The 17,437-nt window shown below is 37.8% G+C and overlaps 1 protein-coding gene across 1 annotated transcript; it reads left to right on the top strand.

The window, feature by feature from the left end:
* The first annotated feature begins 3,955 nt into the window (after positions 1–3,955).
* LOC141620184 (uncharacterized) lies at positions 3,956–6,228 on the top strand. The gene is made up of 4 exons (XM_074437119.1): positions 3,956–4,305; positions 4,814–4,942; positions 5,211–5,430; positions 5,569–6,228. The coding sequence occupies exons 1-4, from the start codon at positions 3,956–3,958 to the stop codon at positions 6,226–6,228; spliced, it is 1,359 nt and encodes a 452-aa protein (XP_074293220.1).
* The last annotated feature ends 11,209 nt before the right edge of the window (positions 6,229–17,437 follow it).

The following is a 17,437-nucleotide window of genomic DNA, read 5'->3' as shown; positions in this document are numbered from 1 at the left end:
AAAAAGTGTTATTCTAGCAGAAAAAAGTGTAATTTTAACAGAAAAAAGTGTATTTTTAGCGGAGAAAAGTGTAATTTTAAAGAAAAAAGTGTAATTTTAGCGGAGAAAAGTGTAATTTTAATAGAAAAAGTGTAATTCTAACAACAACAAAAAGTGTAATTTTAGCAGAAAAAGTGTAATTTTAGCCGAAAAAAATGTTATTCTAGCAGAAAAAAGTATAATTTTAACAGAAAAAGTGTAATTTTAATGGAGAAAAGTGTAATTTTAACAGAAAAAAGTGTAATTCTAACAACAAAAAGTGTAATTTTAACAGAAAAAAGTGTAATTTTAATGGAGAAAAGTGTAATTTTAACAGAAAAAGGTGTAATTTTAACAGAAGAAAATGTAATTTTAACAGAAAAAAGTGTAATTTTAATAGAAAAAAGTGTAATTTTAATAAAAAAAAGTGTAACTTTAATAATAGAGAAAAATGTAACTTTAATAGAAAAAAGTGTAATTTTAATGAAAATAAGTGTAATTTTAACATAAAAAAGTGTAACTTTAATAGGAAAAAGTATAATTTTAATATAGAAAAGTGTAATTTTAATATATCTCAGATCAACCACTATTCTCACAAAGTAAATCTGAAAAAAAAAAGTGTAATTAAGAATATAATATTTGTTGACATAAATTTACAAGTAAATCTGAAAAAATTTAAAACAAAACAATTTTTTACAAGACGGGATTTGATTATCATACGGATATTAACAAGGCGAGATTTGTAAAATATAAAAATATAATAATAAGACGAGATTTTAAATACAAAATCTAAAATAAACCGCCTACACCCACCATTACCCTACACATGCAACAAACTCAAAAAAATAAAAAATAAATACCAGATCTGAAACACCAAACCGCAAGACCAAATCTAACAAGAAAAAAAACCGAAAACTGAAAAAAAAAAAAGCGCAAAAAGGAAATAAATAAATTTAAAAAATTAACTAATCGTGAAAGCAAGAAGGGGAAGGAGAAAAAAAAAACCAAAATAATAAAACACAGCTCTTCCCTCCCCACCATTTTTTCAATAACCACCACCATAAAAACAATCAAAAAAATCTGAAATTAAAAAAAAAAAAAAAAAAAAAAAAAAACCTCAAATTAAGAAAACACGCGATCTGAAATTAAGAACAACACTACACAATTTTTTGACAGACGTGTAAGAGCGGTACTACACACGATCATACACGACCAAATTAAGAAAAAAACTCTGAAATTAAAAAAAGAACGAGATCTAAGCCGGAAAGGATGATTTGTGACGGTGGATCTGAAAATCCGGGCAGAAATAGAATGGAAAGTAGTGGGTTTTTTGCCGCGGTGAGTAGGAGAGGGTGAGTGGTGGCGGCTTCTGGTGGCGTGTGGGTGAGTGGTTACGGGAGTGGTGGGTGGAGCAGATATGGTGTGGGCGGTTGCGGTGGGTGGTGGGTTTCAGTGGTAGAGAGGAAGAAGAGAAGAGGGTAATTTTTTTAGGGTTTTTAAGTTTTAGAGAGAGGAGGGGAGGTATGAAATTATGGGAGATAGAGAGAGAAACAGTTGAAAGAAAACTATATATATTAAATTAGAGATTGATTAAGGAGGTTAGTAATTGATTAGGTTGAGTAGAGAGATAGAGTGTTAATTAGGCAATTAATCACCATTTTTACCTTTTAATCTCAACCACCCATCTTCCTCATCCAATGGTTTGGATGAAGACTTATGGACTCACAAGTAGAAGGTGGACTTACATGATCTTAACACTATATATATATATATATATATATATATATATATATATATATATATATATATATATATATATATATATATATATATATATATATATATATATATATATATATATATATATATAGAAATTGCATCAAGTGAGTCTAGGTATCTTAGGTGAGTCTAGCATCTTAATCTCATCCATTAGATCTACTCCTAATCAACGGCTGAGATTAAATCTCAAAAATTATAATTAGACTATATAAGGCTCGATTTCACGCTTAACCTTACAATTCTGTTTCACTTTCTCTCTCTTCATTCACACTTTTTCTCTCTCTACGAATTTCCCTCTGTTTTTCTTCGTTCTCGCGTAAAACAAATCCAGCAAAAAAATATACACAAATAATTTTACTTTTCAATTCATCATTCAATTATTTCTACAGTTCAATCGTTCTCAGCTTTTGCTTGATGGTTGATACTCCTATGGATGCCGATTCTACTGAAAATAGTTTGCGCGCAGGTAATCCTTTTCTTTGATTATAATCGTTATTGTTTTTCCCCACAAATTTGATTAGAATCGTTGTTTTCTCTCTCGAATTTGCAATTTCGCTTTATCCTTTGCTTTCATGATAATCGTTGTTGTTTTCCGTCATATTTGATCGAATTTGATTATAATCTATGTTTTTGCTACAAATTCGCTTTTTCCTTTGTTTTTGCTACCGACATTAACATGCAAACAGGTAATTTCCGTAATCCTTTCGTTTTCAGTTTTGCTTTTCGCGATTTCATCTGGATTCTATGTCGCTGATCACTCGCTATTGTAATTTCATTATTCCGTTGCTTTTCAGTTTTTTAGGTTAATCGATTTTATGTTTGCTTCAATTTTAACGAAACCGCTTCACTTCTACTTCAATTTTACGATGTCCTTTCCTTTGATTCTTCTCATATTTGCTTTTCTCTTAAATATTAGGTGAAATATCCTTGTATTTGTTGTTTTTCCTATCGAATTTTCATATTTGCGTTCTCCTCTGCTTCTGCTTACAATCGCAGTTGCTTTATCGTCACATTCCGTCAATTTTGATTATATTTGTCTTTATTTTGTTGCTTTTCAGTTTTTTAGGTTAATCGATTTTATGTTTGCTTCAATTTTAATGAAATCCGTTCACTTCTACTTCACTTTACGGTCTCCTTTCCTTTGATTATACTCGTAGTTGCTTTTCTCTTAAATATTAGGTCAAATATCCTTGTATTTGTTGATTTTCTCGTTCAAATTCGGTCAAATTTCATTATATTTGACCTCTTATCCTGTCTTGTATATTCATGTTCCCTCACAATCGTATATTCCTTACTGCTTCGTCAGTCAATGCTTACAGCTCGACTTGTTACAATATCAATGTTACAGTAACACAATCACATATATTCATTTTCCATTGCACATATAACATATGCTTTGTACCACTTCGACGCCCTCTTATTCTCATTGTTACTTCAATGTACTTTAGTTTCTTGTTCTAAATTGAAGTCCATCCTCTTCGCATATTCCTGTTCTCCCGTCCATCCTTATGTCACTACATTGTCATAGTACTAGTATTATCAGAACAATGTTACTCTTTGTAATACCACCGTTGTATTTCGGTCACTAATACTCGTATTTCCCTTTTTGTATTACTGACTCAAGTTCATCACTCAACCCCATTCTACGCCAATTGTCCAAGAGCAACCCAATCCTCAACCAAATAATCGGCTTGTTCTCTCACACGCCTAATGGAGGTGAGCGCTGGATGCGTGTGGTTGAGCACAAGTTTAGACCTACCATTGGTGCGCTTTTCGCCTCCCTTGAGGCTGGAATCAAGTTCTACGAGGTTTATGCTCGGGCATGCGGATTTACCCCTCGGAAGCACAAGACGAAAACACTACGAGGTGGTGTTGCACACCAAAAATTCGTAGTCCAGCAACCGTCAAGGGTTCCGGGAATCTAAACCGAAACAGCGTCCCAGAACCAAGGATGATGAGAATATGGGTAATTGTTCGTCCACAGCTAGTACAATTACACGGCGAGTTAAAATCACAAGAATTGGATGCCGAGCATACGTCGATTTGCCCTTCTACATGGCCTTGATGGCCCAAATATGATTGACGAGTTTTAAAGTCCACAATCATCGTCTCACCTCCTTCTAAGAGAGATCTCGATAAGATTTCACGATCCCTTGATATGTTCCCGAAGACGCTTATCTTGGACAACTCCAAGTTGAATATTGGCGCTGGATTGACCTTTAGACATGTTAAGGAACTTGTCAATGGGTATGAAAATATCGGTGCTACATTGATAGATTTTAAGAACTTTCAAAGAGATATCAAGTGCTACATTGGGTTAAGAGATGCTGACCTTTTCATCGATCGACTCGAGAAACTCAAAGCAACCCAACCCCAGTTCTACTTCGCCTATGATGTTGATTCGCAAAACCGTCTAACAAAGTTCTTTTGGGCTGATGCTACATGTATTAGAAACTACTCATTCTTTGGGGATGCTGTTAGCTTCGACCCTACTTACGGAACCAACAAGTATGATATGGTTTTTACACCATTCACAAGTGTTAATCACCACAGAAAGTCGGTGTTGTTTGCCGGTTGTCTCCTGTTACACGAGGATGACATCTCCTTCCAATGGACCTTTCAAAGCATTTCTTGACTCGCCATGGGACAAAAAGAGCCACGATTCATGATCACGGATCAATGCCCTGGCATAAAGAAGGTAATAGTGTGACAATGTTATTCAGAATAGAGACTTACTTAAGATTATTGTACCACAACTTTCTGACTCCAACTACCATTGTTCCATCTCTTCCTCTTTTACAAGGTTATTCAATAACAATGTCACCGAACTAAATTACTAACATATAATTTACTCACTTGCTCTTTCCCTATCACTCGGTCAATATCACGTTCGACTTGTGTTTCATTATGCCTGCATACAACAGCTTTCCTTCGTTTTCAAGACAGCTAGGCATCGTTATTGTATGTGGCATATTACACAAAATATCACGGACAAAGTTGGTTCAACACTCTGCAGAGACACGGACTTCCTTGCTCGCTTCAACGCTGTTGTTTGGGACCGATATGGAGCCGTCGGAGTTCAAGAGAAGTGGCGGAAGGTCATTTCAGATTTCGAGCTGGAAGATAATGATTGGTTGACTACAATGTTCGACGACAGACACCATTGGATTCCTGCCTACCATCGTGACCTTGCCTTGGGCTGCATATTAAGAACAACACAAAATGATCGAAAAGTACAAATTCGTTTTTCAAGCGCTATGAGAATCACTTTGGTACACTGGTCGAATTTTGGATGAGGTAAACACCTCTTTTTCATTCCTTACGATGCCGGAACAAAGTGTATGTTACAAAGTACCATTGTTTCATTGTTACATAAATAATTTGTTGCCGAATCCTTGTTGCATTAAAACCAGGTTCCAAATCGCTATGGACCAGCAGCGCTATACACGAAGGTGCGATGATTATAACAAATACCACTCATTCCCCGAGCTTAAGACAGAATTACCTATAGAAAAGCATGGCGCTATTATATACACACATGCTGTGTTCAAGGTGTTCCAAGAAGAAGTAATGGCGGCCGATTCATGTGGTGTTGATGCCTTTGAGAAGGAGGAGCATGTGCGCATAATTCATGTAATCGATCTTTGCCGAGACAGACATGAATTTTCAAGGTGAGGTTGGACCTTAGAAGCACGAGATGCAAAGTATGCGAGTGTAAACTGCTCGAAAGAATTGGATTACTCTGCGTGGCATATTTTGTGGGTGTACAAGGGCAAAGGAATTGGGCGAATACCAAGCAAGTACATTGTAGATCGTTGGCTAAATAACACACACGCAGCGAACAGGTTTGATTTGAAAACATTATTACAAAGGATGATTTTGACTTGTAACAAGAATTGTTTTACAAAGAACATTGTAACCATAATTTCTTACAAGAACATTGTCACCATGATAAACAAGAACTCCTTTGTTTTACTTCCGGGCTTGATTCGAATGGGAATGTCATTGAGGATTCATATATGGCTACCTCTCGATAACAACATTTTGTGCAACGTATGGTCAGAGTTCCGTCAGATAGTTGGCGTTCTCAAAACTTTACCTGTTGAACACACGGAAGAGTTAGCATCCCTCCTAGTTGAGTTCCGGCAGAAGTTATGTATTGAACCGCTTACAAAAGACCAAGAGATGGAGATGCTGTTGGGCTGCAGCTCGTCGTCTGAAGTCACTATCCACCCTCCGGAACAAGCACGCAACAAGGGTAGTGGAAAAAGATTGAAGTCAGCTAAACAACAGGCCATTGAAAAAGCAAACCAAGCCAAAGAGGCTATGTGCATACCGCAAAGAAAGAGTTACCCACGACAGAGAACATGCCCTCTTCGCATAGGCGATGTAGCCGCTTTGAGAAAGCAAACTAAAAAGAAAAAAGTTTGATACTGTTATGATGTTACAGTAACATTGTGACCTTAGCAATAATTAGTAGGATTTTGTGTTGCTGTGACAATAATATGTCACAGTAAAAATAAAAAAGTAGAATTGTGTCTTGCTGTGGCAATAACATGTCACAGTAAAAAGTCATTCGATTTTCCTACATCATAGTTAACATTTTATACAAAGACTTACAACATTTTATACAAAGAATACATATTGTTTTAGGACCATTTTCCGTCCCGTTTTAGGAGCATATTTCCTAAGTTTTACAAAGAATGAGATTATACAATTTGTTATACGATTTGTTTTGTTTAAGGAAAAGGGTTTAGGGTTGGATTAGGCGGCTCCGCGAAGCGGTGCCGCCTAATCCAACCCTAAACCCTTTTCCGTCCCGTTTTAGGAGCGTTTTTCCCCAAATTTTAATCCCGTCCACGACAGGGTATCACCCGTCCTTCCCTAGGGTTTAGTTTTGGTTTTACTGTAACAACCTTTGTTTAAGGAAAAGGGTTTAGGGTTGGATTAGGCGGCTCCGCGAAGCGGTGCCGCCTAATCCAACCCTAAACCCTTTTCCGTCCCGTTTTAGGAGCGTTTTTCCCCAAATTTAAATCCCGTCCACGACAGGGTATCACCCGTCCTTACCTAGGGTTTAGTTTTGGTTTTACTGTAACAAGCTTTGTTTAAGGAAAAGGGTTTAGGGTTGGATTAGGCGGCTCCGCGAAGCGGTGTCGCCTAATCCAACCCTTAACCCTTTTCCGTCCCGTTTTAGGAGCGTTTTTCCCCAAATTTAAATCCCGTCCACGCCAGGGTATCACCCGTCCTTCCCTAGGGTTTAGTTTTGATTTTTCCCACCACGATTTTTAAAGGAAAAGGGTTTAGGGTTGGATTAGGCGGCTCCGCGAAGCGGTGCCGCCTAATCCAACCCTAAACCCTTTTCCGTCCCGTTTAGGAGCGTTTTTCCCCAAATTTAAATCCCGTCCACGACAGGGTATCACCCGTCCTTCCCTAGGGTTTAGTTTTGGTTTTACTGTAACAAGCTTTGTTTAAGGAAAAGGGTTTAGGGTTGGATTAGGCGGCTCCGCGAAGCGGTGCCGCCTAATCCAACCCTAAACCCTTTTCCGTCCCGTTTTAGGAGCGTTTTTCCCCAAATTTAAATCCCGTCCACGACAGGGTATCACCCGTCCTTCCCTAGGGTTTAGTTTTGGTTTTACTGTAACAAGCTTTGTTTAAGGAAAAGGGTTTAGGGTTGGATTAGGCGGCTCCGCGAAGCGGTGCCGCCTAATCCAACCCTAAACCCTTTTCCGTCCCGTTTTAGGAGCGTTTTTCCCCAAATTTAAATCCCGTCCACGACAGGGTATCACCCGTCCTTCCCTAGGGTTTAGTTTTGGTTTTTTCGCACCACGATTTTTAAAGGAAAAGGGTTTAGGGTTGGATTAGCCCTTTTCCGTCCCGTTTTAGGAGCGTTTTTCCCCAAATTTAAATCCCGTCCACGACAGGGTATCACCCGTCCTTCCCTAGGGTTTAGTTTTGGTTTTACTGTAACAAGCTTTGTTTAAGGAAAAGGGTTTAGGGTTGGATTAGGCGGCTCCGCGAAGCGGTGCCGCCTAATCCAACCCTAAACCCTTTTCCATCCCGTTTAGGAGCGTTTTTCCCCAAATTTAAATCCCGTCCACGACAGGGTATCACCCGTCCTTCCCTAGGGTTTAGTTTTGGTTTTACTGTAACAAGCTTTGTTTAAGGAAAAGGGTTTAGGGTTGGATTAGGCGGCTCCGCGAAGCGGTGCCGCCTAATCCAACCCTAAACCCTTTTCCGTCCCGTTTTAGGAGCGTTTTTCCCCAAATTTAAATCCCGTCCACGACAGGTATCACCCGTCCTTCCCTAGGGTTTAGTTTTGGTTTTTTCGCACCACGATTTTTAAAGGAAAAGGGTTTAGGGTTGGATTAGGCGGCTGCGCGAAGCGGTGCCGCCTAATCCAACCCTAAACCCTTTTCCGTCCCGTTTTAGGAGCGTTTTCCCCAAATTTAAATCCCGTCCACGACAGGTATCACCCGTCCTTCCCTAGGGTTTAGTTTTGGTTTTTTCGCACCACGATTTTTAAAGGAAAAGGGTTTAGGGTTGGATTAGGCGGCTCCGCGAAGCGGTGCCGCCTAATCCAACCCTAAACCCTTTTCCATCCCGTTTAGGAGCGTTTTTCCCCAAATTTAAATCCCGTCCACGACAGGGTATCACCCGTCCTTCCCTAGGGTTTAGTTTTGGTTTTACAGTAACAACCTTTGTTTAAGGAAAAGGGTTTAGGGTTGGATTAGGCGGCTCCGCAGCGGGTGCGCCTAATCCAACCCTAAACCTTTTTCCGTCCCGTTTAGGAGCGTTTTTCCCCAAATTTAAATCCCGTCCACGACAAGGTATCACCCGTCCTTCCCTAAGGTTTAGTTTTGGTTTTATCGTAACACTGTTGTACTACGAACAAGCTTTGTTTAAGGAAAAGGGTTTAGGGTTGGATTAGGAGCGTTTTTTGACAATTTTAAACATAGTTACATAATCGTTGTTCAATTTAATATACCACAATTCAAATAGTAAATTGGACAATTAACCGAATTAAGATGTCATTCATTAAAAACAAGTGTTACAAACACTGATTACAAACGAAACACTTAGAAACAAGAATGTGAGAGTTAACTTAAATATAAGTCATCACAAGAAAGCATAAATCTGTAATAAAGAAAGGAAATATTAAATCTTTTACTCCCTTCTTAGTCGTTTATTCACGGAGGAGAATGAACGCGCTTTCGCCCTCTAGCAACTCCCTTTTCGATTATTCCCGTAACCTTCCATCTCTTCAATAGCTTTGACAACAAGAGGCCACTTCCTATTAATCGAAGGGTTGAGTTTAGCATATGACTCCCTAAGAGAGTCAGTAACACCAAGGAGAAATTGACGGTCTAAATCGGTTTGATGTACTTCTTCACTTATTTTCTTCTAATGTTTCCCAATACACTTGTTTTCCGCCATCGAAACTTGATATGAGCTTCAAAGATTTTCCAAGTCATTTTCAAGCACTTGTACTGCTCCACCATTTCTATTACCTTACTATCGATGATATAACCCGCTCAAGTAATGAATCTCTATGCCTTGTCATTTCTTCCAGTTCAAACTTGGTGTCTTCTAGTTTCCTTTGAATTCGTTCCATTTTTCTCTTGCTGCAACAAAAAAAAAAAAAAAAACCTATTAAAACAGAAAAATAAACTGTTTTCCCTAAATTAGAGCAAGGTTTTTAATATTACAAAAGATTTAAAAAAAATTAGACATGAAAAACCTTTGAATTTGTCTTGGCTTATTTTTTTTGTTTAGAAAATGAAGTGTAAATGTTGAATGAAAATGAGATTATTTATAGATAACTGAAAAAAACAGAACAGTTTTAAAAAAAAAAAAAAAAAAAAAAATGTAATCGCTTTGAAACACGTCACTTTGAACAAAGTGCAAAACTGTTTTAGAAAGATAACTGCTGCAGATTGTAGAATTCAAAGCGTCAAAACCGTCTGTTACAGTAACATAATTGTGCTTTTTTACAATGACATTATTTATAGATAATTGTGAAAAACAAAACAGTTATTTTTTAAAAAAAAAAAATTAACTGCTTTAAAAACCACTTTTATTAACTGCTTTGTAAACTGTTTTTAAATGATGATTGATGTTAACCACGTGCATGTTCCCCATAATTAAGTCCAGTTATAAATGCTTTGCAGAGTGGAGAATTCTAAGCGTCAAAATCTTTTATTATAATTTTCATTTATTACTATCACAGTGTTACAGTAACATTATTTTCATTTTGTCTCGACTTTTTTTGTTTAAAAAAAAAAAACACTTAACATTTTAAAAACTGTTTTCAAAATTAAATGCTTTAAACAAACAGTTAATTTTTGAATTCCAACAGACAAAATCAGACATGAAACTTATCCAACCCATGTTTCGTATTCCCTATCAAGTGGAGTTATAACAGCTGCAAGAGTGAAGAATACAAAACGTCAAATTATGTTTTCTCTTTTCACTCTTGAAATCACACACTTTATTCTGATAACATAGTTAATGAATTCTCGCATATAATAAGTTATCACATAAAGAATAAACTTATTTGTAATATATTCCAAAATATTCGAAAATATGTTCCACTGTCTATGACAGCCACTATTACGTTGTTAAAGTAACATTGTTTTAGAGTACATCACTTGATTTTAACTTTAAAACGAAGTACAGGCATTTCGGTGTTGAGTGGCTTCGGTTCATTCTCAATCGGTGGTTCTTTGTTTGACAATTCATCTTCCGTTGCCTTCCCTTTGAGCATTCTAGCCGCTTCCCTCCTTGCACTATATCCGCCGATTGTTTTCTTTGATTTTTTGAAAATTTCAACAAATCCAACAATTCAAATTTCGTATTTTGTTGATGTCACCATGAGCAAACATGCAAAGAATTTGGGAAGCACATGCCCGCCGATAAAATGTGTTGTTGAGCAAAGAAGACTTGTTTGCATATCCCAAAAAATTGGAGACTACTCATAGTGATACAGGCTGACTCTTCAAAGACGGAAGCCCATTTCTGCCATTTAAACTTCACATTTACCACAGGATAGCGGAGCATTTCAGTTACCCTCACGTCGCCCTTTGTGTCCAGGTAGTCACTCATGCAACCGGCCCGTCGAAAATGTAACATTAATTTCCTTTTACTATCAACTAAGAAATCATGTAATCAACAATGTTACAAAGATAGGTGTAACAAAGAACACTCGAAACAACATAATAACGTTACGATAATGACATCGTAACAAATCAAATCGAAATCGTAAACATACAATTCGACAACTCGGGGGACTTATCACGCCATTGCGATGTCGTAAGTGAATGAAGACTCCCAATTAGCATACGATTGACTGTCGATCACACTAATCTCTTTGTTGAGGAAATTAATACACACACAGAAGTAGTGATAGCCATCCAAACAAGGTATAAAAATAAGTTCGGCATCAAGTCTGTAATTTGCCTTGCTCGCGTTGATGAAATTATCCCAAATTTCAAACAACTCGTTCTTTATATCGACGTTCACTATCCTCCCGCATCACAACCCGAGAGAGCATGCTTTGTAGTTTTTAAAAAAAAAAAAAAAATGTAAGGGTTAGATTTCCCTTGTAAAAGAATCATATGTTCTTGAACGTATGGACATTTAACACCGATGCAACTTACCATGTGACCTAGTCCTAAGTAAAGTATGGTTGGCCTCGTCGCCTTGTGCCTCTTTTCTTTTTCTCGACATAATTCAAGAGTAGAGACCAGCATTCAAACACCATCCAATTTGTGTGACTCCTAGGACGTAGTGAGAGTATATCAGCTCTTGTCAACCTCCTGTTGTCTCCAAACGCAGCCAGATCTCACCGTTACGAACCATAAGAGTCGATTACCTCAAGAGTTTTCGCAGAAACAGTGTAACATAAACAGTGTTTAAAAACCAGTTTTACAGAAACAGTGTCACAGTAACACTTTCACAGTAACAACAAGTATTTTACCTTTTGTGGAAGTCGATATCATCCATAAACGCATAATCAAGAACGTGCCTTCTCAGATTAGTTGTCTTTGACAAAGATTTACTTCGATTTGCTCTCATAAATTCAGAGACTAAGAATATATCACCGTCAATTTCACCGTCACCTAGAGAACATCCCATAACATCATCTTTATGAAATTTAAATATTATCTCCTCATCTTCACCAATTGCTCTAGGAGAATGCTTGTAAGCAACCGACTTCACCCTCGGCTGTTTGGGCTCTTCCCCTTTTTGTTTTTCCTGTGGCTTCTTTGTTTTTTCCTCTTCCTTTTTTTCCTCTTCCTTTTTTTCCTTCTTCTCTTCCGCCTTCTTTTTTTGCAGCAGCTTTTCCTTCAGCTGTTCCCTTTCATTCCTGAATTTTGATATCCTCCCTTGCACCTCTTTTCGTACTTGATTCAAGTCGCTAAGAACAAGTATTGCACATATTTCAGCACGGTACAACATTCTTTTCCGTTCATCCCCACTTTCGAGTCAAAAACCTTCCCCGTGTAGAAAGCCATGAGCATCATCATGAAAACCCCACAATCCACGTTTTTTGCGGTGCTCGCCATTTAAATTTCACATTCTTAAGTGGGAAACTTTCCACTTTGGAGCCTTTTGCAATTTGCATTTCTAACAACATTTTCCCCATGATATTTGCCTCGCACAAAAAGTAATATCATTCGTATCTATGTTATCAGTAACTATGATTGCCAAATTTATTAATGGAAATTTAAAGGTATAACATTGTCACCGTAAGTAGAGAAACTTACCGCATTTCTTGCCATTTTTGCTTTTCGGATCCGCATATAAGGGTTTGTTGTCTAGGTAGTCAACGGTTTTCGACATGAAATTTATGCAAGCACAGAAAAAGTGGTCCTCCAGAATGAGTGGAATGAATATCTGCAATTAAGCAGATATATATCATTGCTAAACAGAATTTCTATACACTCTACTTATATAAGAATAAAAAAAAAATATTAACAAGAATGTGGTTTACCATATCACAATCGAAATTCAAAGGGACTCTTGTTGTATTTGATCCACTTTGTGAAGGACAAAGAAAAACTTCACTTTCTAAATGTCTGTTTTGAATGGGTTTTCCAAGAGCCATCGTTGCTAATGCGTCCTACAAAAATAAATATAAATACAAAGTCAATAAACATTATAGAAACACAAAATCAATAAGAATAAAAATTTATTTATTACAAAGAATATCTGATTGACCCAAGCCCATGAAGATCCTCAATGGTGTATCACTTGCTACCTTTCGGAGATGAGGTCATTCAAAGAACATTGACCAACATTCAAAGGACCATTATATAAATAAGCTCACCAGGAGCCAATGAAGTTAAATCTTCCCTTGGAATGAAGTGATACTTCCCATACGAGACAAGCCTTTCCCGTTGGACAATGAGATGTAATAGTCGAACACCTTTTAATAGAGTAACAGTTTAACAAAGAATAACTATTCAATTGAAACGGTATTCACTTGCAAAGTAAAACGTTTTGTTTATCACAGTGCAAGAGTAAATAAAGTACTCACGTATCCGAGAGGTTCTCGTCATCGTCGATAAAACAATAGTCAATTGTTTCTTTCCTAACTTCAAGAATAGGCGCCATTATCTCCTTGTGTTTTATCATACTCTTGGACACAAGTGTTAGATCCGGAGCTGGTAGGCCACATTCGATTGTGCAGCCGTAGCGAGGATCCATCACGCGCATCCGGTCTTGATTGTTTCGACATGTAACAAATAGTGGTCGCCATATCTTCGTCGTAATTGTCATACAGATCTCATCACCGCAATCATCGACAATATCAACTTCATCATCGCCGCATCTTCTCGCTACCTGACCGCACCGAGTAGTTATTGGTTCTTCGTCGCCAATCGCCTCATCATCACCTCACCGGGTTTTTCTCCTTCCTCGCCTTTTTCATCATTCCCATCGGCGTCTTCATTACCAGTTGCTTCATCCTCCTTCTCGTTATCTTCGTTTTATCGCCAAAGATTGTCTTCATCTTTATCATCATCGTTCTCTTCATCTGGTTTTTCATTCCCATCATCCTCTTCATCTTTATCGTCATCTTCCTTTTCATTTCCCTCACTGGTTGGTTGGTCAACAACCTGGCCTGATGCATCATCATCGGCCTCTTCCTTGTTATCTGTGGCACAAGTAATTGAATTAAATATAAATTACTAATGTTTTTCGGATCAACAATGTCTCATAGTTATACTAACAAGAGTTATCAGAAAAATTACCTTCGTAAGATCCTTCTTCACCCTCGATCGTTGGGTTCTCTTGACTTGGCCCGATGCATCATCTTCGCCTCTTCGTTGTCATCTCGTGTAGCGATAATTGAATATATATATATCACTCAGTAAACTTCGATAAAACTACGACACGAGAATAAATAAGTTACTATAACGATGTTACGAAGAATAGAATAAGCTAACGGTGTTACATCACCTAATACAACGAGTGCAAATAGATTTCTCTATTACCTTCGGAGATCCTTCTTTAGTCGCCTCATTGGTCAAGGTTGTCTTCGTGCTTGCCTGATTCATCAACTTCCGCCTCTTCCTCGTCATCCGTGTCACAGGTAATTGGATTCAATATATATTAACAATTTTTCTTTGAACCAAAAAGGTACAATAGATAAACTGTAAACTTCGTTAAAACTACATCACAAGAACATTGTTACTATAACCGTGTATTCAAAGAATAAAGTGCTAAAGTGTTACATCGTGTAATACAACGAGTTTAAATAGATTCCTCAATTACCTTCGGAGATGGCTCTTCACCGCCTCACTAGTTGGGTTATCTTCAGTGGCTCGATGCATCACCTTCGGCCTCTGCCTTGTCATCCGTGTAGCGATAATGAATGAAAATATATTACTAAATTGTTTGTTAAAAAAGCACCCAAGAATGAAAGGCTATAACAAAGATTACACTATTACCTTCACCGATTCATCTTCCGCTCGCTAGTTGTTTTGTCACCGCCCGGATGCATCATATTCATCAAAGATCATCGTTTTCATCTAAAAGGAAAGTAATTGATTATTAGTAATTATTTGTAAAATGAAAACTCTATAACAGCGATCATGTAACAGTGTTAGTGCAAGTGATTAGATTATTGTAGTATTGTTACTATATTACCTTCATCAGATGCATCTTCATCATCCTCGCCACTCCCCTCTTTGTCGTCTTCATTTTCTTCTTCTTTATCATCCTCCTCCTCTTCATCTCCGTCATCCTCTTGACCTTTGCCAGATTCATCCTCCTCATCTGCATCATCGTCTTCATCTGCATCATCCTTTTCCTCTGCATCATCCTCTTCATCTGCATCACAAGTAAGTAATTGAATATTATATTACTAACTATTAATATATATAAAATATTACAAGAATGTTGTTATTGTAAAAGTATAACTAAAAGTAATAACAGAACAATCATTTACTCGATCTATTACCTTCACCGATTGGCTTTCGGATCCTTTACATCCTCCTCTTTGTCCTCTTGGTCTTCTTCCTCTTCATCCTCCTTTTCCTTTTCATCCTCTTCATCGTCTTCCTCCTCATCGGCACTTTCTTCATCGTTATCTATGTCCGTGCCACCCTCTTGAAGACTCTTGTTTTTAAGTCGACTCTCAACATCGCCGCCATCGTCATCCCCGTCCTCATCATCATCCTCTGCATCATCGGTCCCGTCATCATCATTGCCATCATCGGTCCCGTCATCATCGTTGCCATCATCGATCCCCGTCCTCATCGTCACTTTCCACTCCGTCCTCCATCTCATCTTGCCTGTCCTCGTCATGAACCTCTTCATCATCTTCTTCATGATGTTGCTCACTTAAACCGCTCAATACTTCCTTTACCAGGGATTCTCGACTTAACTCGTCCTAGGACTTTTCTCTCGTTGGAAATGGTTCCAACTTCCTACGACTTTGGACCTTGTATATACCGGAAGTCATTCGCCCTCCTCTTCAACGATTCACCTTTTCGCACAACATCTTCGGCATATTTAAGGTATTCGGGTTTTAGTGGTGATTTACTGTTTCTGCTTTGATTCGAAAACCTTCGATCGAAAGCAAATCTCTCGTGAACAAGGTTGGAATCCCTCCTATACATCAAAGAACATCACTCGGTCTCCTAAGTCAATAAACCAAAAAGAAAGAAATGAATTAGATACCAGATTTGGGAGTTGTAACAATTGCAGACAATTAAATTTATAAAAACAACTCACATCAACAGCTTTTTCCTTCAACTCGGCATCTGTTTCAATGCCAGGAAGCTTCTCCATCAAGATGTACTCCTTCCCTCATTACTCTTAAGAAAAACTGCTCGTCATCCTCACCTTCATCGATTTACGCCCATCATATTTACGAAACATATTAGTAATTAGTAATTAATATTAATAATTAACAATATAGTAAGGTAATGATAATATTATTACAAAGTAAAGCCATTACGATAAACGATATCACAAAGTGACCATATTACGGTGACGATATTACACCGATAAAGCCACATTACCTTCACTGGGATCCCTTGCCAAGGCAAATAGGATAGACAGCTTCGACATCTCATTAGTTCCTAGACAGCCAATCTTTCCTTCGTCTTTGACTCTTTTTGAAAGATTTTCATCTCTGTCCATGTCATCGAGGTAAGTCGGTTGGTTGTACCTCGCCATGGAACTCAAACCGGTGAATGTAGGCCAACAAAGCAGACCACAATACACCCACAAAGACACTTAACCGTTCCTGTCTTCAACCCCTTGACGCCCTCTACTACCTTCTCATAGACATACTTTGACCAATTAAAACCTTTTATTTTTTCAACATCGTCCACAGCCTTCAACAAATCAAATCAACGAGAATAATTTGGAGTCGGCGCTAAAAAGTGGAGAGCGCATAAAGAACGAACATCTGCTTGAACTCATCACCGCAAGCACCCTTGTTATTCTTAAACCAACTAGTCACCAAATCTAGCTTGATGTTCTGTCAGAGAGATGTTGAACTTCCTTCTCCATTTGTTTTTTAACTCGGTGTCCTCAAAGATGGGATCCGCGACCGTCGCGGTCAGCACCACATTATTACCCTTCACCGGTAAAAATAGGTCATGAACATCATACTCGTGACAAAGACAAACTCCTCTGTTTCGATTACATGAACCTTCAAACTGTCGGAATCAAAAGCCTCAACAAGCAAGTCTCATTAGCCCGGAAGGGACTACTGATATATTCATCTTCAATAGTCCTCCAAAACCAATTTCTTTAATGGCTTTCTTTTGCTTTACGGTAAACTTGCTCATAACATCAACCAACGACCGGGCCCGCACTTAGTTGGGTATTTATCCTACTGTATTAAGGAAGTGTAAATTAGCACCACCGCTAAAACAAGTGTGACACTATTTTATGCCAACAAACCAGCAGAAGAAAGCAACAAAACAAGGATACAAAGAAAAGTCATTCGTAACACCGAAACTTTAAACAACTCAACACGACGAACAAATAAATCAGTAGAAAGGAGAACGGTAACACACATTAATTGCTCATTTATTACAAATTATTAACCCTAATTTTGAATCGAAAAACTAGAACGCAGAAAATCAATTACTCACTTCGAGCAAAACAGTTAGGATAA

This window comes from Silene latifolia, chromosome X (assembly GCF_048544455.1).
Source record: "Silene latifolia isolate original U9 population chromosome X, ASM4854445v1, whole genome shotgun sequence".
Lineage (NCBI taxonomy): Eukaryota > Viridiplantae > Streptophyta > Magnoliopsida > Caryophyllales > Caryophyllaceae > Silene > Silene latifolia.
This window is presented reverse-complemented; position numbering and strand designations above follow the sequence as displayed.